We start from the raw sequence: 27995 nt of genomic DNA on the forward strand, positions 1-27995 counted from the left end.
CAGCCCAGAGCTCCCCCAGGCTTTCCTCCCCCCCTTCTCTCCCCCCTTTAATTTCCTTTCCTCTTTTTTTTCCTTCTTATCCCCCCCCCCCCTTTTTCTTTCTTCTTTCTTTTCTTTTTCTTTCTTCTTTCTTTTCTTTTTCTTTCTTCTTTCTTTTCTTTTTCTTCATTCTTTTTCTTCAAGATCTTTTCTTCTTTTTCTCCCCCTTTCTTCCCTTTTCTCTTTTTCCCTTCTTTTTGCTTTCCATCGTCTTTTTGCCTTCTTCTACCCCTCCCTTCCCCCCCCGCCCCCTTTTTTTTCCTCTCTTTTTTTTTTCTTTTTCTTTTTTTTTTTTTTTCTCTGTGCGTGTGCATCTTTCCCCATCCTAAGCTGCCCTCACCGGCATCTCTTCCCTCCTTGCCCTTATCCCGGAGGAGGAGGAAGAGGAGGAGAAGGAGGAGGGAAAAAAAGCACACAGACCAGCCACCCTGAACCCCCCCCCGCCTCTCCCCCAGCACGGACGGGGCCGGCAGGCGGCTCTCGGCGCGGGCTCGGGGCCAGCGGGCGCATGGAGCTGATGGCGGCCGGCGACGGAGCGGCTCGCTGCCCGCCCTGCGCACCCAGCGCGGTGCCGGCGGGCCGCTGAGCGGGGCGCAGCTCCGCGCTCGTCAGGCAAAGGTGCGCCGGGGGGGAGGAGGGTTGTACAGAGCGGGGAGAACGGCGGGGAGAGGCAGGGAGGTGCCCGGCTGCGCTCTCTCAGCCCGGCGGCGCGCATCCTCTCGGATGAAGGAGTAACGCAGCCGCGTGTTTGGCTTTTTTTTTTTTTTTTTTTTCTTTTCTTCTTTTTTTTTTAAGGGTGAGGGGTGTTGGCTATTTTTCTTTTCTTTCTTTCTTTCTTTCTTTTTTTTTTTTTTTTTTGCTATTTTTTTCTCCTTCCCCCTCCCAACCCCCCCACACTCTTTCTGCATCCAAACACATCGCCTCCTCCCCAGGAGCCGGATATTTCCCACCCTCAAACTATGGCTTTTCCCAAACCTCCCGACGCGTCAACCGCCCCGAGGAGAAGCCCCGGGCTGCTGGAGATCGGCGCTCTGTGCTTGGACTCGGACATCATCTTCGGCTTCACCAGCCACCTCCTGAGGCGCAAAGCCAAGGTAAAGGCACCTCGCCCGGCCCGGGACGGAGAGGAGGGTAGGGAGGGGGGGTTGGGGCGACGGCAAACTTCCAGCGGAGCGAAGTTGGCGGCTCTGCGGGCTTTCAGCACCACGAACAGTGCGGGCGGTTCCGCGGAGCGGCGCGGAGAAGCGCGGGGGCACCGCCTCCGTCCAACCCGACAGCATCTCCGATGGAACGTTCTGCGGGAGGCACTCGGGCACGCGAAATATCCGAAACTTTGTTACGGCTCCGGGCAACGGTGCGCGGGTATCATAAAGCTGTGCAGGGGGCGAACGCGACCTCCCCAGCCCCCAGGGGACAAACTCCCATTTATATTTTTTAGAAGGTGGCTCTTCAAACACGTGGTCGGGAAAGTTTCAGCGGTGAAGAAGGTGTCTGATGGAAAGGAGTTGAGGATGTCTCTCGGGGAGGGGGGAATTAACGCGTAGCCGTGTACATTTCCCTCCCGACTCCCCGTGCTGGGCGCTGCTCCCCGCAGCGCATTGCTGTGCTCCGGTCCCACCGCGCGTAGCCGGGGTCGAACCGGGAGCCGAGCTCGGCAGTGCGGTACCGCGCCGCGGCCGGAAGGTGGCGCCATAGCCACAGCGACGGCGGAGCCGGGGAGGGACTGAGCCCCGCACAGCGCCCGCCCGTCCCGGCTTTCCACCCGCGCTCCGCGGGCAGCGGGACCGTGCTGAGGGAGAGGGGGAGGAGTGGGAGACAGCGGCTCCTGTGGCTCTCTCTGGGGGAGAAAAACTTAAAAAAAAAAAAAAAAAAAAAAGTGCTAGATACACGAGCCGGAGCGGCAGCCAAGTAGACAATTAGCTGCGAGCGTTAATTTCCCCATCTGCCGGGTCAACAGTCGCGTGTAGCAATATCGCGGCGTCCCCGTCGAGCGGCTGCGGAGCCGGCCCGGGGAGGTGGTAGAAGGCGGGGGCAACCCCGGCACCTGCGAAGGAGCGATGGGACCTTCCCAGCCCCCGCGATGCCCGCAGGGTTCCCCGATGCGGCAGCCGCACGGCACCCCGTTCCTTTCGCCCCGCTCCTGCGGAACTCGGGGCTGTCAGTGCACAACACCCCGAGCACAGCGGTTTGGGACCGTCCCGTATGGCCGCTATGAAAACAGCACCCCCTCACCTTCCAAACCCAACCCCAGCCCGCCCCGCTTACCCCACCCCGCCCGGCCCCTCCTCCCCTGCCCGGAGAGCACTTCTGCAGCTTTTTTCCGACGTGCTCCCGTGTTCCGGCTCCTTCTCCGTGCCGCCGTGGGGAGCTCACTCCGCCTCCCTCTCCCGACCCAAACTTCGCTCCGTCCGCAGCATGGGAGGCAGCATCACTTAGCACCGACCCCCGCCTCTCCCTCTGCCCACCATGGGCTCCTCGCACCGCCGGGCACCTCGCCGCCCGCAGTAGCGGAGCGGGGCCGCGTCCCCATCCTCCAACATGAGCGCGGTGACCGGGAGGAAGGGGCCGGGGCTGGAACCCCGGGCTGAGGGGGTGAGTTGTGGGAGCGCCGCTACCCGCTTGTGGGTTTTTTTGTTTGATAACTTTATTTATTTATTTCATTTTGCCGCGTATTTATTTATTTATTTTCCCCCCCGCGGGGCGGGTGGCTGAGGTGGGTGGGAGTGGTGCCGAGCTTTCCGCGATGCTCGGCGCTGAAGCTCTCTTTGCTCTCTTCGCAGGTGGCGGAGGGGAGCGCGGGGCGGGAGATCTCCCCTCGGAAAAAACCTCCGTCCGCTGCCCCCGAGGAGGAGCGCTGCGCCCGCCGCCCGCCGCCCGAAGGAGCGGGGTCCGCCGCCGTCGGGAGCGAAGCGCGGCCGCTGGAGCGGGCGGCGGCCGGGGGCTGGTGCCGGAGCTGCCAGGCGCAGCTGGCCGAGCTGAGGAAACAGGCGGCCAGGTTGGCTGCAGGCGGCTGCCCGCCCAACGCCCCGCCGGTAAGTGGGGGCTGCCGGCTCTGGGAGGGGAGAGAAGGGAGGGGGGCAAACTCGGTCCCGGGGCGTGCAGGTGTGTGCCCCGCGGATATGGCACCCCCGGCGTTTTGCGAAGCGGGAGGGTGCTGCAAAAGTTTCAGGGTTTGCAGGCGTTGGTTGATCGGAAAGTGCCGCTGCGCGTTCTCTGCGCGAGTAACGCCGTCGGCTGCCGGGATAAAGAAACTGAATTAAGAAGTGACTTTAACAGGGGCAGCGGGGCGGCACAGCGAACGCCGTCCGGGCACGGAAAGCGGCGGATCCGGGCTTCCCCTGCACTGCCCCGTTTGTGGGAGCGCACTGAGGCTGCAGGGGGTTCAGCTCGGCTCCTCCTCCCGAGGGGGGACGTGAAACGCGGCTGACACCCCCCGTATGTCCCCCATACGCATCTCCCCCGTGGTGGTGGTCGGGAGGAAGCCGGAGCGGAGCTTTGCGCGGCTCTCGCTGCTCGGTGCTCCTCGGGTTTCCCTCGGGTTCCTGAGGTCTTGGAGTCATTCAGGGTAGTTTCTCTCGAGTCTGTGCCTCGCGGTGACTCTGGCAGTGAGTGGATAAAGTGCGTGAGCGCTCCAGAGGTGGCCAGATGTGTACTGTTCTTCCTTCTGTGTTTCTGTCTATCAGAAATCTTTATCATTGCTTCTGGTGTCTGTCTTCCTTAAGTAACTGTGTGAAACAAAGCTTTCATAAGGTGATACAGGTGGAAAAACCTTCACGCTGAGCCTTGGGACCTGGGGAGACCTTTGGAGTTCAGTGATGGTGCAAAATGGAGTAAAAGACCCCGAGGTTCTGTTTCAGGGCACCAAAAACCCGTGTTGGGTTTCTGATAACGTTTGGCAGAGAGGTATTGTTTTCTAAACAATGCTTATCTGGATGGCTGCAAGAATGGGGGGAGAGAGGGGGGAGGGTCTGAAGAGGAAGCCAAACCCTATTGACCTTCATTTTCATTCAAAGATTTCCTGTATGATCTACAGCATTCCCATTGAATCTAAATATAGTTTTGTTTGGAAGTGCATTGTGGAGCAGTGTCAGTGAGGTTTGTGTTCTCAGGCCTGGCTCAAAACCCTTTGAAATCAACAGGAGTCCCTGTGCTGACCGATTGGGTCAATACGAGCTCCTCTTCTGCAGTATAAAGGTCTCGGATCAGGATTGTCAGACGTTTTGTTTTATGGATGGTTTAATTCCCATTGTGAGATCCATGCGATAGGGCTGGAGCAGTGTGCACACAACCCAATTCCCATCGCTGTGGTGGGATCCATCCCTGATGGGATGAGCTGTGTGGGGAAGAGCTGGCCAGGTGTGTGGGGAGCAAAGGGCTGTGTCTGTGTGGTCCTTTCCCTCCGGTCCTTCATAAGCACTCGATGATGGGTGAATGAATGAGTGAATCCTGCTTTTCTGCAGCATGCCTAGGAAAGTAATAACAGAGACATCATCACAGTGCTGGAACCTTGACAGGCTTAGTCACGGAGTCATGGGTACCCGGGGGTTACTGGGTGAGCAGCATACTGATACCTGGGGTCTTTTAAAACTAAGTTTTCCAGCGTGCATGAGACCTCCAGCCTTAACTGAAAGCTCACAGGCCCCTCAGTCAGGCAGTGAGCTGTTTCTCAGGTAGGAAGATGCAGCAAGCAACCCCACTCACTGTCTTCTGCCCAGCAGATAGCAGAGATACCCAGCAGAGGTTGGGGTGCTCAGCTGCAGCTTGTTGGCCATGCAGTGAGAATCTGATGCAATAAGCTGGCAGACTGAGTGCACTGTAATGTTTGTGCCAGAAAGGCAGCTTGCATTTTTTTCCCCCCTTCTTTCTTTCTTGTTTAATTATATAACAAGACATCTGAAAATGCAGCTCCTCTCGCTGAGTTTTGTGCCTGTATAGTAAAGGTCCAAAGAGTTTCTCCTAATGCACTGTCAGAGGAAGACGCAGCTCCCAGGTGAGTGAATGCAGGAGGCTGCTGCTGGAAGCTCACAGCCCTGTCCTTTGCTGTCGCAGTGAAGGGATCTTTCAGCACAGGTTGAGAAAGATTTCCACACCTGGTTTAAAGCCCTTTGGAAAGGTGGGTGGGAGCCTGGGAGATGAAAGAAGGGCCAGTTTCCTGCTGTTGATATCTGTGCTAATGAAAGGGAGCAGTTGTATTCTTCTGCGTGGGGCAGCTGACAGGGGATTGAATTCACATTAGAATAAAAAACCAAGGCACTGTTTGCAGTCTGCGGGGATAACAGATCTAATTGCTCAGGAGGGCGATGACTCATCGTTTGTGTGTTGCTGTCCTTTCAATTAGACTTATTTAAAATATATAAATAATGTAAAGTTTCGGTGCTCAGATGATGTGCATTGATTACAGAATGCTGTTCGTTGTTTGGGGCTTTTTCAAGTACTCCAAATCTCTGTTGACAAACGATATAGAGATAGACCTCTTTGCTTATGTTACAACTCCTTTGCAGTTCTCTTAAATACTGGATTTATTGCACCCCACGCTGCCAATTCCCTTCTTTTTGCTGCTGCTGTCTTTACGGTTTGCTGCCACAGTGAGGCTGTGAGCGAAACAGAATCAGCAAGGATGAGGAGAGCTGGGGGGAAAAAAAAAAAAGCAAAGTTCAATCTGAAAGTATCGCAGATTGGCATTTGGGTGTTGCAGCATCAGTTGCTGGGTCGTGCACTGAACAAGTGGAGGAGAAAAAAAGAAAAGGAAGAAATAGGTGCCTCATTTTATCCTTAATTAAAAGTTTTGCATGTGCCTTGCAGGCCGTGTCCCTGGGGAGCTGTAATGGGCTCCCGAGGCTCCGGATGTGCCTGGAAGCTGCTGCTGTTGGCAGCCTGGGGAGGTGGGTTGGTGGTCGCTGCCTGGCTGGCAAGGAGCCTCGAAAGCCACCCCGACAATTACCGCTAATTGGCATCATTGTTGGCAGTTTCACAAGAGAGGCTGAGGGCTGAATGGAGCTGTGGATTAAATTAGTAATAATAATACTTAGCACCTAAAATCATCTTCCCAGTACTTCACCAAGTGCTAATTAATTAATTTGTGTGACGTCCCTGCTCAGTAAACCTGAACGAGCTGTTGTGTCCAGAGAGGTGTGTGTGGGAACCAGGTGTGCCCCCCAGGGAAGGGACAGGCAGGAATGGTGTGAGGTGTACAGTGAGCTGAGCAACAACTGTACCCAGTTCTACTGAAATAGGAGTTTGTCATCGGGGCTAAGAGGAGGCCAAGACAAGAGGAAGTTTTCCTTGGAGGCAGCTAGCAGAGGACTGTGTCCCTCCCAGCCCAAGGATGACCCTGTTTCATCTGTCCCCAGCTCATGTAGTTCGTGCTGCACAGTGCAGGCAGTATGGGATGGGAAGACATGAGCTCTGCATTATCACGAGTTCAGATGAGTTCTCACTGTTCTACTTTCTGGGAGCTGATGATTTTCCCTATTGGGATCCCTGTTGCATTACCTTCACTGCGTACTATATGGAGCACACCACTGAAATGCTCCAGGAGTGTTTGGGAGGTGAAGGAGCGGTGTGTGCCCTTGGGATGAGAGTACTTTTCCTAATACATAGAGCCCTGGATTCCCTGTAGATCCAGCCAACCTGGTGTGCCATGGCTGGATACGAAGAGGTGTTTTAGCAGTCCTGCTCTGTTGTGCTGGTGACCAGGACAGCTCGTGCCCTTGGCTGCTAATGAGGCATGAATCATTTGATTCTGGCTCACCGTGCCCTCAGCATTCTCTGTGTTCATAGGATAATACACAGAATCATTTGAGTTGGAGGAGACCCTTAAAGGCCATCCAGTCAAACTCCCTGCAGTGAGCAGGGACAGCCACAGCTCTATCAGATGCTCAGAGTCCCATCCAAACTAACCTTGGCTGTCTTCTGGGACAGGGCATCCACCACCTCTCTGGGCAACCTGTGCCAGTGCCTCACCACCATTATTGTAAAACAACTTCTTCCTTACACCCAGTCTAAATCCCCTCCTCTTTTGGTTTTAAACCATTTCTCCTTGTCCTGTCCCAGCAGACCCTGCTAAAGAGTCTGTCTCCTTCCTTTTTACATCCCCCCTTTAGATACTGAAACACTCTCAGCTCCCCCTGGAGCCTTCTCTTCGCAGCTCTCTTAGCCTGTTCTTAGAGGAGAGGAGTTCCATCCTTTGGTGTTTGTATTACTTGGGTTGAGCTGGAGGAACCTGCTCTCTTGAGGAAGGGGAGGCTTCAGGCATGCAGCCGTGCTGCTGGGCTGCCTCCCACCACACCTGCTGCTTCCCACATCCATGGATACACCTGTGTGATGCTGATGGCATCACTTAAACAGGAAACAAAGAACAAAGTTTTGGGAACAGCATGTACTTCCCTGTGGGTTTCTCATTCATGCTAAATAACCCCATGTATTTCCACCGGCAGCAGAGCTCAGGAAGGATGTTTTGGCTGGATGAGTGCATCGGTCTTCTCCTTGGCTCTCCTTGTGCTTCTGTACTGATCCCAGGTGCATCTTTGTGCTGTCTGGGAGTTGTGGGCACTTGCTCTGAGTCTCCCACCTCAACTTCAGATCATTTGACAGGTTCCAAAGCTGTAGGGAAAGACTGAAAGTCTTGAGTCTTGGCCAATCTCTAACCAAAGGGCTGATTTTCTCTCCATAGGAGGCTGGGTTGATGAGGATAAGGGATGCTGGATGGCAGAACTGTGTCTTATACCTCTGCAGAGTAATTGAGTTTTCAGGGCTCTTTACAAGCACTGAGCGCACCTTAAAATGTTCTGTATTTAACATTTCAAAAATGCATAAGTGGAAAAGTCTCAATAAATATGAAACTACAGGGCATTTTCTGAGATGCACTTTAAATATTAAATTTTGCAGGGACTCTTGCAGGGACTTGGCTCTTGCAGGGACTTGGCTGCAGAGTGCTTGGGGCTATGAGCTCAGATGCAGATTGCAGGTACTGTGCAGTCTAATAACAGGGTTAGTGACAACACAGTGTCAGATATGTTGACGAGAGCCATTCAGTTGTTTCAGTCTGTGCAGCAGTCCCCACGCTATGCGATAGGCTGCGGAAACTAACTGTCATGGGTTTGCTTTAGACATTTAGGATTTTCAAGCGTGCCCTTTTAAAATACAGGTGAGTAGGATTATCCTACAGTCAGGATGCCTGAGGCCACAGACCTTCTCGCTGGGGGATCTGCAGAGGGGGAGCAGGGGTTGCGCAATTAGCTGGAGGTGCTGTGGTCTCCAGCTAGCTGGGGGTAATTAGTATTGCTGCGGCTAATGCCTTCAGCACCCTGCCCTATTAGGGGAAAGGGAGGAAACACATAAACCATTTCAAAATCCCAGGGGGTGGAAAAGAGCATCTGCTGCTAACATCTGAGGTTACTTTGAACCTGTTGAAATATGTAGTTGCTGCTTTATTGTTTTTGCCAAGAGTTTCCACCTACAGTGATCCCAGCCTCTGGCTTGTTTGCAGGGAGGTTACAGGAGGCAGCAGTCATCCTCCTCTCTCATGGCCAACAGCAGCTGATAATGGCTGCTCCTCTGGGCCTGACAGTGCCAGGGAACAGCTGGAGCCAACGGGGGATTTGGCATTCTCCACAGCAGAATTAACTGCTAAGTATATGTTGCTGCTTAGGTTTCCTGCTGCCTGGGTACCTCACAGCTGAATCTCTCTCCCTAGAGGTGATGAAGAGCTGTCTGGATGTGGTCCAGGGCAACCTCCTCTAGGTGTTCCTCCCTGAACAGAGATTGGACCGGATGGACCCAGAGGTTCCTTCCAAGCTCAACCAAGTTGGCTTTCACTTTGTGGGTCCAAATCCTATTTCCCACTGTGAAGATGCTGATGTAGGGAAGAACCAGCTGGGTTTTCATCTGGCTGACAACATCTTGTTATGACAAGTGAGTGGAGGCTTTGCTCCAATCTGTGTAGAGGAAGAAAATCCATATGAAATTGCATGTTTGTCCTCTGGAAGACTTTTCTATGATGATGCTGTTACCTTTGTCAAAGTTGGATTACTTTCACAAACTACATCTGTTTGGATATTATTCACAGTGAGCGTGGCAGCTGCTATAAAATTGAGAGTATCATATCTTCTTTTTATGTATGTATTTATGTATTTACTTACTGGAAATCTATGAAACTTGATTTGTCTGAATTCACCTCTGACCTCAGACCTGCAGCACCGAAATAACTGTTTTGTACTTACATTTCTAGTATACCCACTAATGGAAAGCACCTTCAGGAAGGCGAGAGTTCTATCTGTGTTATTGGCCATGCACTTAATCAGGAATAGGCTGGCTTCTTTTACAGGTGTCTATTAGTTCTGTGTAGTGTTTCAAATGAGTACCTGATGGGAGATAGCCTGGACCTTTTTTTTTATGGGAATTGAGTCTCCTGCTGCTGCCTTTGCCATTGGAGGAGTTGTTCAGACACTGGGTAGGGATGCAAGTCATGAATGTAACCCCTAGACCTGTTGCTGCCTTTATGTGTGAATTTGGACAAGCTGCTTAGTATCCATGTGCTTAACCTCTCCTTTGCCCAGCAGAGATAAATTTTTTTTATCTTTTGTCCATTTCTGGTAACTGTGGTGAGGACCCTGTCTGTTGGCTGGTATGGCATGAGCATCATTGCCTGCTGTTCTTAGGGTGACTGCTCCCATGATAACCTAACAAGGAGAAATAAGTAATAACATAGCAACACAGAAACCAGTGCATTCTGTGACCCAACTGTGAACCAGCTTTGACAACCAACTTTCAGATTGGTTGTCTCTTCCAGGGGGATTTGAGGCAGGGGTCTGTGCAACAGCAAAAGCAGCAAACAAAGCCAGAGACATCAGATAATCTGTGAACAAAATTGCCTGTTCTCCTGGAGAGGAGTGGTGAGGCTGTGGAAAGTGCTGCAGAGGATGTCCAGGCAAAGTGGAGCCTGCTTAAGTAGCAGGTATCAGATCAGCTCGGGGAGAGTGGATTAAAGCAGTACCAATGGCATCTAAAAGGGGCTTATCTGCAGGCTGTGCTGTGATCCCTGTGATGAAACCAGTAAGCTGCCTTGAGGAAATGGGGTGTGCCCCTGCAGTAAGTCAGGAGCTCTTCAGTGCCTTCAGTCCCCCTTCCGCTGCTGAAGTTCAGGCTGAAGTGTGTTACTTATTAGCTTTCATCTGAAATGTTTTGGTTTGAAATGGAAAGAAAAGATAAGTTTGTACAGAAATCCAAGAGCAAGGCTTCAAATGATTATCCCAAGCCAAGGGTGGGGCTAATGTTTCTTTGCAGAAGCAATGTATTCTTGTAGGATAAGTTTAAGTGAATGCAAGCTTCTGCTGTATGGTTCTTTGCACTGGCCGCTTTGCTTTGAAGCTGAGTGAACTTTGAGGGCGTAACTGGCAGATGTTCATTTTCATGCTGGAGAAAGAATGTTTAGCTGGTATAAATAAACCCACCTATTTTAGGCAGCGTAATGCCATTGTTGCAAGTTTGTTTCATCACTACCAGTCTGACTGTTGGATGCATCACTCAAAGGTAGGGTGAATCAGCGGAATCTCAGCACTTGATCACAAAAAAAAAAAAAAAAAAAAAGGCTTGGGTGCACACAATTAACCTTCTTTCTGAGTCAGGCCTTAAAATCAGTCTTTGATCAGCATTCCTGGAATTTGGCAGACTGCTCTCGGCTTCTGCTGGGGTTGGGCCAGCATTACCATATGTCAATACCTGCACAGCATTGATTGAAATGCTGGGCAGCTGTGGGAAAATGATCAATTTTCATTTAGCTCTTAGCAAATCTTCCCCAGCTATTGCTGAGGGGTTTTGCACTGCTGGGTGAATAGGATGGGAAGCGTTCTGTACAGCTCTGAAATGTGATACTTCTGGCTAGGCTTGGCATTGACTGGCTTTCAGCACTAACAGCCACGGTGAAGTATTAGTCCTACTTCTCACAGCTTTCAAAAGATTATGTTTAAATGTGTTTTCTGCTTTACCACGACACGCAACTTGTTACAGTGTGGTTTGTGTTGCTGTCATTGTGTGTAGATTGATCAGTGTTGATTACACTGCAAATGGGCAGCATTTGGCTTTGTGCTTTAAGTCATTTGGGAAGTTAGATGTATTCAGTCTGCATTGTACTCTCTTTATTGCCTTGTGTTGTTCCTACCTTATTGTTTGTGGTAGCATGTATTTATTCCTGTTAGCATTGCTGCCATTCTCAGAGTACAGCAGTCTCCTACAGCTTGTGTGCAGTTTTATCAAATAAAAGTTTTTTTTCATGGTTTGCCTGCTGCTTTTTCTATCTTGACTGCTGAGCAGCTGAGAGGTGAAGGCTGTGTCTATAGTCCATCATGCGATGCTGCTTGGTGTTTGGAGGAGGTAAGCCTGCAGGGGTGGCTGAGGTCAGTGGCACCATGCTGGACTAGTGGTACGTATCCCATTCTCATCCTATAGCAGTCACTGGCAGCTGCTGTCACCAATAGGCTGCACACTGGCTCCTGGAACTCTGGGATCACAGAATCATGGAATAGTTGGATTGGAAGGGACCTTAACGCCCACCTATTTTCAGCCCCCTGCTGTGGGCTGGCTGCCCCCCAGCAGCTCAGGTAGCCTTGGGCCCCATGCAACCTGGCTTTGGGCACCTCCAGGGATGGGGCACTGACAGCTCCCTGGATAGCAGTGGCAGGGCCTGACTGCCCTCTGAGTAAAGAGTTTCATCCTAAGATATAATCTAAATCTCTCTCCTTTTGTTTAAGCCCTTACGCCTTGTCCTATCACTATCAAACCATGTAAGAAGTTGGTCTCTGTCTTATTTATAAGCTCCCTTTACATACTGAAAGGCCACAAGTCTTAACAGTCTTAACAGCTGTCTGGAATATGAAAACATATGAGTTGCTCGTATGATCAGGAAATTTGGCCATCCTTGTTTCAATTCCTTTACTGCTTTTTGGACTGGGCTCTCCTGCTCTTCCCTCAGAGCACTTGGGTTCTCTTCGAGTGCCTCTGGATGAAACATGCTGGTGTTACAACAGACCCTCTCTTTAATACCGAACAGTCTGGAGTGTGTGGTGTAAAAGCAACTGCTTGTTTCTACTGCCCAGCTGCAGCCAGGCTACAGCAAACAATGGCACGCTTCCCAGGAGGAAGAGTGGCTAAGAGCCAAACCTTATAAATGTGCTTTGTCTGTGGAGTCCTTGAGAGATGCTAGTGTGGAAGTAGCTCCAGAAGCCAAGACCACTGAGAGGTCTGGGCAATCAGGCACTGGCCCAGACTGGGCACATCCCCTCATGGCCTGTTTTGTGAAAGTAAATGATTTTCAGCTGCAATAAATAGTCAGCAAAAGTTGGATTTGGTCTGTGTTCAGCAGATAAAGCTTTACCAGTGATGCCAGAGCTCTTGGCATCCAAATGACTGAAACAACGGTAGGTAAATAGTTGAGTAAGCTAATCCCTGGCAGCCAGGGTGAGGGGGATGTTGATTTCCACGTGCAGAGTATTCTTAGAACAAATGTGAAGAGAATACCAACCTCTTCCAATGCTGTGCTCTTGTTGTGTTGGTAGAGCAGCAGAGTTGTGTTTGTGTTTTGGCCTGGATTTAGTAAGAGTATTGAATATTAGAAAAAGGGATGTTTAGTGGACTGAAGAATTATTTGAGAAGTGTTGGCTGTGTTGTGATAATGGATCCATTTTGTGCTGAACACATGTATATGTGTGGTGTAGGGACCTAATTTTGTGAATCAGAGAGGAAACAAAGCTGAGTCTGTGTGATGTAGACATCCTGTAATCCCTAGGTGTATGTCCTACTGCTGGGGGCACTGTGTGGAAGAGAGATGTTCCCATACCTGCCTGGCTTGGACCATCTAGTCCTTATGAAGCAGTCGCCAGTGATGAAAAGCTACTAAATATATAAGAACTGTAGTAGGGATCCATAATGGCCTTTTTAAAGATGAGGTGAGTCAGAGGTGTGTTTGACAGTCACTTCAGGGCAACATCAGTGCTGCTTTCTCCAGTAGGTGTGCAGATGGGAGGGCTGGCTTGTCTCAAGTACTGCCTCTGGAAGTTTCTTAGCCTTGATATGGACTACGGGCATTGCAGAGCTTTTGTAAGCTGTCTTGAAAACTGTGCTGTGGGTGAAACATGGGCCAGGATTTGATCTGTAACTATTTTGCCTGTAGCTTGTAATTAAATACAAAGCTAAACTCAGAATCCCCAGTTAAAGTGTTCACATGTAATGGAGTTTGTGTAACTGAATGCAGAAGTGACACTATGCTGTCTTCTGCTGAAGGTTTTGTTGCAGAGAAAAGAGAGTATATTTGACGTTCCTCCAGCGAGCTCTCACAGGGGTAATTTTGTGTGGATGATTGAGAGGCATGGAAACACTATAAGATATTGTCCTTTTGTGGGTTTTGTAAAGAGGAGATATAGTTGAAGTAATTTATAATACGCAGAGTCTCAGCAGTCTGCTAAGATAGCTTCTTTAAGCAATTACCTGTAAGAATAAAATAAAAATCATTTATTATTGATAATTACATATTAAGAAATATTTCTTCTGGTATTGTTAATTTTTTATTTGTAGGCTCCAAAGGAGCGTAGAGTAACCCAAATGTGGTTGGGAAAGAAAAATATGAGTTAATACATTAAAGTTTACATATTTTTCTTTTGATGGATTTATGGTTTTTAATTACATCTTCATGTCTTACATTGGGATCCCCGAGGGCCCTCTCTGAATTTTATGCTTACACTCTTGTTGTAACTGTGAGATGCTTTAACCTGCCACCTTGTGCATTCTTACTGCTGCTCGACTGACCTCTGGTGAAGTTACTTTTTATTCCATTTTAATTTTTCAGACCCATACAAAGAGCAAAAAAATATTTGCATGATTTAGAGCTTCTCGAGCGAACATGTTGTACTTGGGAATCTCAGACTATGAATGGGTTTCTCTTTTTCTATGTGGAAGCATGGGCTTTGTGCTCATTTGCTCATTTGTTCAGGAGCAGCAGCACCCTGGCCCTAGCCTATGGACTTCTTGGCTCTATTGTGGCTGTTTGGCAGTGAAAAGAAGTCACGTCTTTGCTAACAACCCTTTGAAGAGTGATGGTTGGGTTTAAAGAAGAGCATCTTCAACAATATGTAGTCCTGCATCTGGCAGTAGATCTCTTTACTTCTGTCTTTGGGCAAATACAGCAGTGGATTCTCATTTCACAACAGTTTGCAGCGTGGTTCATTTATTGGAAATGGAATTGGAAGCCTGTGTTAACAGGTGGAAAATGAAACCTATTGGCTCTGTGTGTTTTCTGTTGATTTACACCAGCGAAACAGCGTTGGATCAGTGTGTGTATTTCAAATTCATTTCTCTACGTCCTTTTTAAACAACACACCCTATTCATTTTTCCGTTCGGTGGGAATATGATTACCTGAGTTGAGGAGTGGGGTGGAACAGTGCCAGGATCTGTTTGGTACAACTCACACATAGCTTATCCAAATCTAACAGCAGTTTATCTAAGAGGCAAACAGCTCAGACTGATAATATGCAGACTTTCCAAAAGATATTTGCCTTTGGACTCATTCTGAACATGAATATTCAGCCCAGCCTGTAGCATTTGTAAGCAGAAATAAGAGGGTGGCGGTCTTGTCTTTGAGAAAGCAAGGACATCTGAAGAACAGAGTTTATGCTGCACCAGCACTATGGTATCTGAGTCCCTTTTCTCAAGTTTGTGGTGTGTGTCCTTATTATTCTGGTCATGACTTCTCTTAAGTGCATGTAGCCCAAGAGCAAAATAGCTCTGATTTGTACTGTAAGGTTTTAGTTGGATTGCAGCATCCTACTGCCAAGTCTCTTGATGACATGGAAGATGTGTTATATGCGGGGCTGACTTTTCTGACGCACCCCAGCTTCTTCACTGAACTTTTCATTACTGTGATAGGACTTGACACTTGCAGGATTGGGTGCAATGAAATGTAGACAGGCAAAGAACTGCAGTGCAGAATAGCGGTAAACACATGACCCTGGGAAGAGAACACGAGTGAGAATACAGAGGCACTGTTGTCTAAGATGACACTTTGGAAGGTTGTTACTTTTCTGTGTTTTATTTTTGTAGTTTTTGTTTCAGTTCCTCTTGTTAGTTCAAGTTTGATCAATTTTCTTTCTTCTTGCCACTTGAACAACAGCCCTGTTTGTCTTCCAGTATTTAAAAGGGGAGGTTGGTGGCCTTTCCTGTAGCATGGGGTTGGAATTTGATGATCCTCGGGGTCCCTCCCAACTCAGCCATTCTGTGATTCCTTTCTAACGGCTGTGGTCCTGCTTCCTGTGGAAGCAGGGAGAGATCTGATATGGAAGGTTGCCTCATTGAGCATAAGGGTACAGAAGCAGCTTATCCACATCTAAAGGATTGAGCTGAAAATGTCTCCGATTACTCAACAACAACAAAAGTAGATCTGTTAAGTGAAAAAGCTGTCTCTTTCTATGCTTTGACAAGATCCTTTAAGTCTGTGTAAGAGCAAAGAGTTAAGGTAATCCTGACTTTTACAAAGGAGTTACCCAGGAGTCTTGTAGCTTAGCTGAATACAATGCAGGAGTGTCACCAATGTGAGATTAGAATAAGCTTCATTTTCTTCAAAGAATGTTTACTTAATGGCTTGGAAGCCCTGTTTGTAGGTAGAGGTAGGAAATAACCTCAGGCAGAGAGGAGCTGATAGCATTAAAGTGAGCAGTAGTGTTTTTCCTGCATCCTTGCATCACACCTGCTTCTCCCAGCCTGCTTGGCTGCCCGCCTGTGCTCTCGTGCACTGTTGGTATGGAGGTCTTCAAGAGATTGCTTGGATAGTTTGGGATGTTCAGCACTGAACCCAAGCAATATCTTTGCAGCTTTTGGATTACTTCTTTCTGCATCCTAGCATCTCTGGCCCTTTACAGGGCCAGATATAATTGGTCAGTCTTTAGCCACTGGCTTGTTTTTTTTTTGTTTGTTTGCCTGTAACATTCTTCCAAATTTCTGTTAATTTTTAGGATAGATGTGCTTGCAGGGTGCCTTCTGAAAGCACATCCCTGAGTAGCCACAGAACATTTGTCTGAGGAATGGTGAGGCAGAAGGCAGCTGGGTGTGCTGCTCTCAGCATGGGGCTATCGGTGGCACGTCCGTGGTGTGATGGATGTGGGATATGTCACAGTGTGTCACTGGCTCTGCCAGGAACTACATGAAGGAGTCATGGTGATAAGCATCTCTTCCCCAAACCCTAATGTGGTAATTAGCTGAGGAATCAGTTTCTGCAAATGTTTGGGCAGTATTGTATTTTTCTTATAAATGTACATCCAGAAGTTTTCTTCAAAATATTGCTCAGAAATATTTTAAAATCTCAGAGCTTTGGATATTCCAGCTGTCACTCATAAACATATGGAAGACAATACCTGGTTGGTTTAGGTTTCTGCAGGCCACTTGAGCAGGACTTGGATCTTTTCTGTCTTTCCATCTTCAGAGTTCCTTCTGATGGCAGTGAAGTTACTTCTAATCTCCAGTACAAAAGAAAAAACTGCATTAAATTTAATTTGGAACCCACTGGGATATGTAAACATGTCCCACATGCAAATGCTTAGCTCTTCCATTTTTCTCATGAGAACTTTACTGTAAAACTGGTCTTTAAAGCAAATTTATGCCTCCTTGGCTTTATTTTGAAGACAAAGCAGAGATGCAGTGTTCTAGGCAGATATATTTTTGTTCCCAGCTGTTTTGAATGTTCATTTCATGGTAAGTCTTTGTTCAAACGAGTTCTGTGTCATTAATGACTCTGGAGTAAGTAGGTATGCAGAGCTGGAGGAAATCCTGTTTTATATGTTCCTATTCTAGGAGAGCCTCAGAAAGACTAACAATAATGCTGCTTGGTGAGGTAATGGGTAAACACAGTAAGAAATAAAAACGTGCTTACTCCTTGCTGAGGCAGAAAAATAGCTTATAAAGCATAATATCGTCTTTGATACGTGTAGATAATCTGACCTGCTGCAGTCTGTGGATTAAGACATGAGCTGCAGCCATTGAAACAGCTTCTTATGAAGAACCCGTCCCTCTGGTTGTAAAGGAGTTGTCAGCAAATGCAAATGAGAATTAAAAAAAAAAATTGGGAGCCCAGTCATAACCCAGGGAAGGCACTTTAAAGGCTTGCTTTCAGCGGTCGGTTGATTTCTGTGGGAGATGAGGGCTACGTTGTGCTGCTCAGCACCGTGTGTTCTCACGAGACCAGTGCAGGCCTTCAGCTCCAGTGACGGGTGGGTGATACACAACTAGGCTCTGGTGATGCTCTGCTTTGTAGCTTTTTGTGTTCCTTTCAAGAAGCTATGGGAAAGGGAAAATGAGGGCATCCCTCAGCTTTTCTTTCCTTTTGCTGAGTGAAGTTTAGTAGGAGAGATGTATTTGTTCTCATGAAGCATTTTCATAGGAGGGGGAATTTCTTCATCAGGTTTTCAAGGAAGTCAGAGCTGCATTTAAAGCTTTTGATCTTGGTCAGTATGTAGAAAAACAGGATGAGATTTGGTAGCACTTTTGGGAAACTTTTTAAATTTTTTATTCTTAAAACATAAAATTGTGTATGATTTTTTTTTTCTTCTTCTTGAGCCAGATTCTGTAGCAGCATGAATACAGTGAAACGTCCTGCCTCCAGCCTACCAGCACTGTCTGTGCTATGGACTTCCCGAGGGGCTAGGGCAAGTCAACTAGCATTACAGTTCTAGATGCACTTACCCATTTAGCATATGCATTTTTCTCAGCATGTGATTATGGGCTGGTGACTTGCTGCATGTATACCAGGTCTCTCCAGCTGGTGCTCCTTATATATGCATCATTTTTTATGTGCATTACTCTGGTGCACTGATCTCTCTGCACCTTTATATTTTTTGAATGAGACTGCAGTGATTGCCTTTTCTTTGAGTAAGTAGGCAGAGTCGTACTTGTGGCATATTTTAAGACCACTTGGAACATATAAGCTTATTTAAACGCTTGTGATTCATCACTCTTTGTTTTATTTGATTTCTTAAATGTTAGCCTCTGTGAACAGTCCTTAGGATTTGCTCCTTTTATTTGGGATGCATCAGCTGAAGAGAAGGCAGCTGGTGCGTTGAAAGTATTGCTCCTGTAAGAATTTGGTGTGCAGTTTGTTCATCTGAGAAAAAACTCAGTGATAGTTACCCTTGGCATCTGCTTTTTTTTGTTTGTTTGTTTTCCCTCCTAAAGTTGCCATCTTGCTCATCTTGCTCTGTTGGTATAATGGTGATAATGCTGCAACATGTTAACCTGTGCAGTGCCTTCCAGGCGGTGAGAGATAATTGAGGAATGAAGAAAGCCTGTGTGTGAACTGAACTTGGCTGACTTAGGCCAATAGTGCTGGACACAGTCCCGATTGCTTTTCTTGAATGTGCATCTGATGCAGCTGTGTCTGAGATCCTTTTGGGGCATGTGCCTTCCCCATTAGTGCATGGGCTACCTTCAGTGCTTTCTGCTGTCCTATGCTTTTGGAAAAGGTATCTTACTGGGAAACTTTGTCCCAGGTGTAGGGAGCTCCTCCCTGATGGTGAGAGGGTGCTAGGCCACCTGAATTTATCACCTGTAGAGGAGCAAGCAATTATTGATCCTTTATGGGAATGGTGGTTCTGGGTAGAGTATTTAGGGTAAGAGAGTGAAGGAGCAAATATGCATTGGGCGTCACAAGCTTGTAACTACCTGGTAGAAAGCGTGTAGGAGAGGCTGCTCTGTAATGTGTGCTGGAAGCATCTCCCTCCCCCATACCCAAATAAATGCATTTCTGGCTTCAAGACGTGGGAGGGAGAGAAGCTATCCACGAACAGCTGCTTTCCAGAAACACTTGAGATCAGAGTCTAAGCGTGTATCACCTCTAGTGTATCTTGCTTGTTTCAGGTTATGTTATGATGGCAGTCCTGATCGTTATCTCATATTAATTTTCTAGAGCATGATGTATGTGGATACACCTACTGCACTCAGATTTCACTGCAAGATTAGAGACATGTTTAGGAAATTAGTAATGAGAGAAAAACGCGTAATTAAAAATGATATCAGTTTGGAAGCTCATCCATCTTCAGCCAGCTTGCTGGAACAGAAAGGAGTCTTACACAATGCTTAGTGGTGGGAAAACACATTTGGCTTTCTGCATTTTAAACAGGAAGGAACTATTTAAATGACAGACTTACAATAGTAATCAGGGCATTAACTTGGGAACATTGCATTGCATATTGTAGCTGCGTGATGCTGAGGGAACTCAGATTGTGTAAAGTTCAGCAGGATCTCATCTTACTTGTTTTCTCTTAATGATGCCTACAGACAATTGTTCTGTCTTATTTGAACCCTTTATAAAATAACTGGTCTTTGGAATGAAAATAGGATTCATATTTGAGGCAGTCAGATTTACATATGCTGAATGCTGCCCATAATGTTATGATGCTACACAGTTAACAATTTATTGTTTCCTGACATACAGTTTTATGTGAAATGTCTTGAATTCAGAGTCTGCAGCAGAATTTTAGCTCTTCATCCCCAATGACCATTATAAATTTGCCATATGCCTAAAAATGTTCTCAGCACAACTGTGATTGTTCAGACTGTGAATTTCCTCTCATTTTATGATGGGCTCCTTTGTTCAGAATAAAATTACTCTTCTTCAGTACTAGGAAAAGCACCATTTGGTTATATATGGTTCATTACAAAATGTGATAACTTTCAAACATTGCAAGCAGTGCGCTTGCTTTATTTGAGTTCTTTATGCCATTTTTCATGAGCGGTTAACAGTAACATGTTGTCATTTTTTGTCTTATTATGTCTGTAAACTTGGTTATCTTTCTCTTTGGTCCAACTTACATAAAACTGAAGCAGATGTCACAGCAATAACCAGGTGTACATTGGAATATTTTGCAAAGTTTTAAATGCTGCAGGGATGTTTCCTAGTCAAGTTTCCTAGTTAATGGATCTCTTTATTAACTGGTTCTGTCTGTTGTGCCTTACATTGTGTTTGGTATTTTTGCACTGAATCTGGCTAGTTTTTTTTGTTTGTTTGTTTTTTTTTTTTTTTTTTTTTTTTTTTTTTTTGAAACAGACTAAAAATTAAAATAACCTTGTAGAGGGACATGCTTCTTCACTGTCTGAAGTGTAGTCTGCCAAACTGCTGACTGGTCTTGCAGAACTCTGTGTAATTTGCGATTTTGGTGAACTCATTAAATATTTTAGAATTGCAAGTTTGACACAAGGGGGCTAGATCCAGCTGGGCCTCCAACTGCCATCAGTGTGTAAATATTTATCTTTGTTGCCTCTGTAAGCATTCTGGTGTAAAGCCAAGCACAGAGGCTGGTGACAGACAAGACAGCTCTGCCTTCAGCTCCGGAGTCAGAGCAGAACCTTTTTGGGTGTCTGCTGATGGTGGCTGTTGGGTGTCCGACTGTTAGAGACAATGGCTGCTGTTAGCTGGGAGGACAATGGGCATGAAGGTTTGGCAAAAAAAGACTCAGGGAAGGAAGAGAAGCAGCTCCCAGCAGTGCTTGTAGTGAGGAGCTGTTAGGTTGATGACCAAGGGGACCTCATGGAGCTGGAGGTCAGCAGCTGTATTGGAGAGGGGTGGCAGCTTCCCAGTGATCCCTGTAGTGCCCTTCTGTGGAGGATCAGCCTTCCTGGAGAGACACAGAGGGCAGCACAGTCTCTGTTAGCAGCCACTGTGGGGGCTGCAGTGCAGTGCGTGGAATGAAGAGGTGTGGATGTGTTCTGAGAATGCCTCCTACTGCCCTGTTCTTACTGCCCAGAAGTGTCTGCATGGCAGGAAGAGGAGACCCCTGGTTCTTGTGCCTGAGCAGCATTGCAGATTTGGACCCAGGCCAGGCTCTGTAGCTAGGACTGGATCCTTTATGAGCACTATTATATATCGATGGAATAAAGAGAAAATATTTTTCCAGGAATTAAATAATTGCTTTCTTGATGAAAGGACCCAACATCTGGCTCTCGTGCTTCATGTATTTTGTCATGTAGATGTAACTGTTTGCTTTGTTTCTAGCAATAGTGTTAACTTATTAATGTATGAAGCTGTTTGCAGGTCAGTGGAAAACTGCATATAAATCTCAATTACGTGTAGTTGATTGTCTTTAACTCTTTATAAAATATAATTAGCGTCCAGTAATCATACTGTGGTGCTGTGGCTGTGATTACGCTGGTAGTTAGTGTGCACTGCAGTTCTGGTTTTATAGACTGGAGCTAATGTTAGCTTGATTAGAATTAAGGATAAATATCAGCCTGTGTTGTTGGCCAGCTAATCTTCTCACCTTTCTGTGGGCAGTTTCATTGCCTACTGCAGTTCTGAGATGTGGCTGCCTGCTTCTGAATGGATTCAGATTAAAAAGCTGGGATTTTTAATACGTGGTGCCTCACATTGAAGTGGAGCCACTTGCAGTAACAGTGTCCAATATGGGAGGGAAGAAGTGGATTGCAGCAGGGTCTTCAAGGACAGTGACTTGGCACAGCACTAGTGCCTAGAGATGTTTTGATCCTATTGTAATGAATAACTGCTGGTTCCTGTTGTTGTTTCTGTTTTGATTGAGAGCCCAGCCGGTGTATGGTGGAGATAGGATGTTAGGGCAGGGAAGGGAAGTAACTGTCAAAAGTGCATCTCCCTTAGGAAAGCAAGAATGTGGAGGTATGGTACAGTTGGGGCTTAAATAGCACTTATTTTTCCTTGATTTTTCATAGTGCACTGACTGTATGCAATTTTCCACATGCTGGGTAATGGAAAGTTGGTCCCAGAGGAAGTTACTTTGTAAATAAAGTTTGGGATTATAAAATCAATCACTGTTGGGTCAGTAATTGGTGTGGAAGATAGGAATTTCCTATACAGTATGATAAGTTCATTGGCTTTTTGGCAGGGTGTGCACAGTGAGCTGTTAGCCAGCGATATTCTTTCCTGGTTCTGTTGTTAACTCAGGAAAAGCATCAGGTCATTTGTGGCTACACCCAGACTGCTGGTTTGTTTCAGAGGAGTAAGGAGGAGGGGGAAGTTTGATGTCATGTAGAATCTGCATGTGTTTTATGAAGTTTGTTTTCATGTATCTGTGGCATAATGGTGAATCTTGGCAGCCAGATAGTAGTTGTGGAGATTGATTGCTCTCAGCGTTAAGCATCTCACATCTCTGAATTTATGTCAACACAAGCCTTCTTCCAGCAGCAGCATCTGGCTCATTGGCAAGATCTGTGGACAGTTGTTCTGATTGCTCTAGAGATGCCTCTGGTTGTCATGTGGATGCTGCCTTGGCTGTGCTGCTTTGTTATTCTAGCTGGTCCCATTTTCATTTTATTTATTTTTTGGCTTACCTCTGATTCCTGATGAATTGCTCCTGAGACTGCGTTCTTGAACAAATCTTGCCTAACATCCTCGTGCAGGGACTTCCTTGAGAAGCTGATGTTAATTTATTTCAGTGAGTATCTGCTGATTGAAACTGGAGCAGTAACATCCCAATCTGTGCCTTCTGCACCAGTTTTCCCTGTGAATCACAGCATCAGCCTTGTGAAGTAAAACACACATTTTTGAGCATATTCTGCATAATGGATTGCTCTGAGACTGGAGCTGCAGGGGTAAATCAAAGGTTACCAGTACGCAGCCAGTGTTTGGGATGGTGCTGTCTCATAAGCTGGGAGTCCTGGAGTCAACCATGAGGATTTCTCAAGTTGGTCATATGGAATAAAGATCCTGGCCTCACTGATATAAGCTAGCACAACAGCAAAGAACAGCGTGTGTCAGCTTGGGATTTACATCACCTCAAGTGCTGTTGCTGTCTGCTCGATTGTATATTTTATTCATAGCACTTCAAAAATACGATTCGTTCAGAAGCACTGTGGCTTTGAAAGACCTGTGGATTGAAGTAAAAGTGAATGTTTCTTAAAATCCTAAAGTCCCAATTTTCATTAAATAGGCCTGTCGGAGTCATTGCATCTCCTGGCTGAAGTTAGCAGGGCTCTGACATGTAGGAGTCCAGATGAGATGGTTATCTTCAATGGCCTCAAGCTCTAAGGATCTGTAGAACTGCTTTGGCACTGTCCACAATTAGAGTTGTTTGACTAGCTGTCAGATTTTATAAGGATGTTGGCAAGGCATGATTACACACAATTTTCCGGTTTTAAATGTGTATTTACATCTGTAATAATAATAATAAATCACCCTGGGTAGCATGCGTGGTGTTTTTCCTGTGGTTTGCTTCAAATTTGATACAATGCTATCTGTTGCCACAAAACTTCATTTTCAAACGAAGGGGATCTTTGCATGTTAATTTAACTCTTCCCCCAGCAACTCCAAACATGCATTTCATGGATGCTTTATGATAAATGGAGAAGTGGGTCGATGAAAGTCTTCACTGTTGATTGGAAGTCAGGAATGGGGATGCATGAACTTAGAGGGAAATACTGACTTTGTATTCAGAATGGATGTTAGTGTGGCTTTTCACAGGGGCCCAGGTCTTGCTTTGGGGCTGTAATTTCTCTTCTTAAAGGAAAGCTATCTTCCTCTGTACTTGGCCTTTTCCAACAGGTGATGAGAGAGCTTGTCTTTCAAGGTCTCAGAACAGAAATTAAACTAAAAACATCCTCTTATATAGTACTAACAATTGAATGGAAGTATAAATGTATCCTGTGATGTTAAGCATTGTCTAAGCTTGTGGAATTTCTATAGAGGTGACATTAGATACTATAAATGTTTAAGAGCCCTGTAAGTGTGACTGGCTACAGCCTTTCATCTCTTTCTTGCTGGTTTTAATAGGATCTGGCTTGAAGGGTGTTGAAAGTTGTTGCCAGGTGTCTGATTGCTTCTGTGTCTCAGGAGATAAGGCTTTTTTTTGTGTGTGAGGAGCCGGAAAGACTTTGCAGAGGTCTACATCTACGTGTGTTACAGCTTGCTCTGCCCACATATTTACTATGTTCATATCCTGTGTTATTACAGAGCTTATAAACCATACCAATGTGATTTTCAAGATGCCCTGAGCACAGGCAGAGTGATTTTTTTTTTTTGTCTGCCTGTGGACATGGCTGTGTTGATCTATGTTTGCAGTAGAGAGACTTTGGGCAAAGGGAGTTAGTCCTCTTTGATTTCACAAGTTATATGGATGGAGAGGGGTTGTACAATGTGCAGTTTTGCAGGACCACTGCAGGGCTTCCCAGCCTTACTGCCATAAGGATTACAGGTGGACATTAATCACAGTACTGTTTTCCTGCTCACATCATTTGCTGGGCTGACAGGGGAGAGCAGTTTAAAAAAGTCAATTTCTCACTTGTCATTTAGGTTGCTGGGAAAATGTACAGTGCCTTTCAGTGGTCCTGTTAGGTGTTTTAAAGTATAAAGCTGATATGTGCTTGTTCACAGTTACAGTATAGCCACTGTAAGTCTTACATTAGAAAATAAGTTGTTTTGTGGACAAAATTTATCTGATAATGTTCTGGTAAGAGGTGCTGGAGAACAGTAGGATCAACAAAATGAGCAAGAAGACTGTCTTACTACTATCCATTTTACTACATTTATTTTACATAGTGTCTTGGTGTGACACTGCTACAGGCTCACGTTCCAAAATGTTGTCTTAAGTGCTGAACTTGTCATCTAAAGAAACCATTGAAATAGGAGAACCATGTAAGTACAGCGTAGCTGTAGAATACACTAGCTAAGCAGAATGGAATCAGTTACTTCTGTGCATTAGCATCTTAACTGAAACCAAACAAGAACCACGGACCTTGGTTCTCTCCATGTCCAGAGATGTGAGAGGCACCAGGGTGCTGCTTTCCAACAGATCTGATGGCAAGTTTGTGAACTTGCTGAAGTTCCTTGCTAAAAGGTGTATAAAATAAATGTGAAGCACCACCTACCTCCCCAGTCTATTCACCCCACAGCAGCTCTTCCAAACGTGCCACCAAATAAGTAAAGGAGCAAGAGCAGACTCTTCAGAGCAGTGTGTGGCCCAGTTTGAGGCTGAGGCATTGAAGGTACACTTAGTTGTTAATTTTCTCTGCTTGGAAGCTCCTTTTCTTTTGTTTTTCTTAAGTCCAAACCAGAAGAAAAAGGGAAAATTCTAACTTATGACGAAGTTGCTTAAACTCAGATGTAAAGTCAATTTTTTTTCAGCCAACAAGTCAGTTTTTGGCAAAACAATTTAAGTGAAGCACTTTAATGAAGATAAAGAATAAGTGTAATCCACTTTATTTCTGGAGACAGACTGCATGATGTGCTAACTGTGCTCTGTGTGCAGTAATTTGTAGCTTTCAGGAGGAATACACAGTGGGCAGCCCTTCCATTCTGTAAGCTAAATCGTTTCTTTATGGTCCTCAAGTATTCATTTACCAAACAAATAATTGATAAAATGAGCAAGCCAAAGAGATGCTAAGAGGGTGTGATCCAATGCCAAGCACTGGTTTTCATAGTTGATTTTAAATCTACATTATGCTAATGAATGTTCATTTGGAAGATGTGTCCACTCCCTAACTTCTGCTGCTGAGCGTGCTTTTAATTGGATTCAGATGGTTGGGCTGCAACAGTTGCACGGTTCGTATACAGCTGTCCTGAGTGCTCCAAGCATTTTTTTTCCTCTCTTCGGTTTTTCAAAGCCAACGTTGTGGTCATTGAGGCTGGAGTGCAGACGTTCCTAAAATCCCGCACTGAAGGTTTGCCTGGTGCAAATGGGCAACACTCCTCCTGAGATAAATGTCCTTACAATCATTTAAACGTGCTGAAGATCTCATCTAGAGCGTTACTCCTCTCCCAGTGCATTGGGCTGTGTGGGCTGGGTTGCTGGTCTCTGGCCAGCTCACTGGAGAAGAAATCTATCTCACAAGGCTTGCCCTTGTGATCTGATTCCGAAAATATGGGCTGTTGCCTGAATAAATGAGATAGTGCAAACAGCCTTTTGTTTTGAGTAAAATGATACCAAAGGATCACGTTTCGGAGGCATTCTGACAGCAGGGCATGTTTCCTCTGTGGTGGGTGCTGCTCAGATTTTCAGCCCTGTGCTGGGATTCAGAGGTTCTGTATGATTGGAGTGGCCTGATTGAACTCAAACCACATGTAGGGGAGGTAATGGCAGAGGACATCAGTTTCCAGAACGGTCATTCTAACACTTCTCATACACACGGAGTTTTGCTCTTTTTTCCTTTTAAAGAGAAAAGAAGTTTTGACTCTTTATGTAAGTAGACTTTTACTCTTCGGTTTCAAGAAATGAAATGTGATGAAAAACTATGATTTTTTTTTTTTTTAAATTGTTAAATATTCTCTAAATGTGTTTCTGTGAAAGTACTAGTGAAAACACTGGTGTTTTAAGGACACCAAAGTGCAGTGTGGTGATGGGATGTGCAACTATTTCCTCAAACACTTGATGCTGTGCAAAATGACAAAAAAAAAAAAAAAGGAAAAGGGGGAAAGAAAAACACAATGGATGTTAGAATACAGTCTTATCGTGTGAATAAAATCAGTTCTGAATTTGCATTGCGAAGTTACTGTAAGCCACAGACCCGAGAGGGAAAATTAAAGGATTACTTAAAACCAACAATAAACATGCAAATTAAAACACATCATTTTTAAACGAAGTCATAGACTGTTAAAAATAAGCACAAAATTACATACTGGTTTGAATGTGTAGTTTATAGAATACGTGGAATGTTAAAATTGAATCAAATTAAGAAAAACATTTTCCAAAGGCAAGTAAAATATCTGTTTAATTAGATTGTAAAGAAAGGAGATTAAAAGTAATATTTTGTAATACGATAATTACTATTTTTCAGAAGTAGTTGGGTTTCTGTGTGTTGATCTAAATTTAAGTGTGATAGCAGACCTCTTTGGGATCTTTTGTTTTGTGTGTGTCTTTTAATTGTTTTAAATCATGAGTGCTACCTTTATTTTGTTTCCTTTGCACTGAACGCAATGCGTGGCTGTTTGCTCCCATACCCTGCTGGCTCACAAACACAAATCTCAGAGATCAGCCCATACTCTCTGGTTCTGGGATGTTAAAAGCCGAATCATTGCAGGGAACTATACAGAAGATAACAGGAAAGGCCACTGAAACCATTGGGAGCAGGGTTGAGGTGCTGATGGGAGTCTGAGATGTAAATAAACCAGATTGCTCTCATTTCCTCTTTCCACTGTATTATGCATTCCAATAGCACTATTCATCTTTATGACAGACACCTATTGCTTTAACTTTACTGCGGGCCACTGAAGTACATTAAAGTGGGCAGGAAATGGAAATAAATAGAGTTCAGTGGAGGCTTCAGAATAACTAAACACGCTGCAGTCATTTTTAGTGTGGGGTCATGTGTTTTTTAGCACGTTTTAGCATATTGCCTGACCTTTGTTATGAAGATGTTTGAAAGCAAGGCAGTATACTTGTGAAGTAAGAAATAAAACGTGCTCTGATACATGTATTTTCCTCCAAACTCTTTGGGATGCCAAAGGTGAAAATAAATTGGGTTGAGACTCAGCTGGCCAGAGTCAATAGAGGATATGTCTGTGTGCTCTGCCTCGGGTTGGGGTTAGAAGCAGAATAATGGGACTGGAGATTGGAAGAAGTCTTGGTGACGGACAGCATAGGGCAAGGATTGCAATTCATTCACTTAAATTAATCTGCTTAAAGGTAGTGAGGCATTCAGGTAGAGAGATGAAATGGAATTTGGCCTTAAAATGCATCTGTTTGTTTCTTAATTCATGTGCGTTTTGCTTTGGAAATGTTGATTGCTGTCCTGCTTAGTTCAGAGGGCTAGCTGCTTCCACAGACAGCTAAGTTGCACTGCAAGTTCCACATCCCCCTGGAAGAAGGGATTTGCAGTGAATTCCCATCTTGCAAAAGCTTTGTATGTTTATTTTTCCTTGATTGTTTACGCTCTGATAAAACATAGGTCAGTAACCAAATGATCTTGCAGCATGGGTTACTTGAAGAATCAGAGCTTGTATTTTCAGTCCCTTAAGATAATTAGC

The 27995-nt window shown here is 45.7% G+C and overlaps 1 protein-coding gene across 2 annotated transcripts in view; it reads left to right on the forward strand.

Moving 5' to 3' along the window:
- The first annotated feature begins 527 nt into the window (after positions 1–527).
- KIF26A (kinesin family member 26A) overlaps positions 528–27995 on the forward strand; it is a 100506-nt gene continuing 73038 nt past the window's right edge. Inside the window, exons 1-3 of one of the 2 annotated variants that reach the window (XM_031592910.2) lie at positions 528–657; positions 972–1133; positions 2820–3071. In XM_031592910.2, the coding sequence (XP_031448770.2) occupies positions 999–1133; positions 2820–3071 (387 nt within the window). In that variant the 5' untranslated portion in view covers positions 528–657; positions 972–998. Of the gene's footprint in view, positions 658–971; positions 1134–2315; positions 2632–2819; positions 3072–27995 lie in introns of those variants that run through there. The other variant, XM_090141717.1, reaches the window with a different exon arrangement.

This window comes from Phasianus colchicus, chromosome 5 (genome assembly GCF_987193195.1).
Source record: "Phasianus colchicus chromosome 5, bPhaCol1.hap1.1, whole genome shotgun sequence".
Classification (NCBI taxonomy): domain Eukaryota; kingdom Metazoa; phylum Chordata; class Aves; order Galliformes; family Phasianidae; genus Phasianus; species Phasianus colchicus.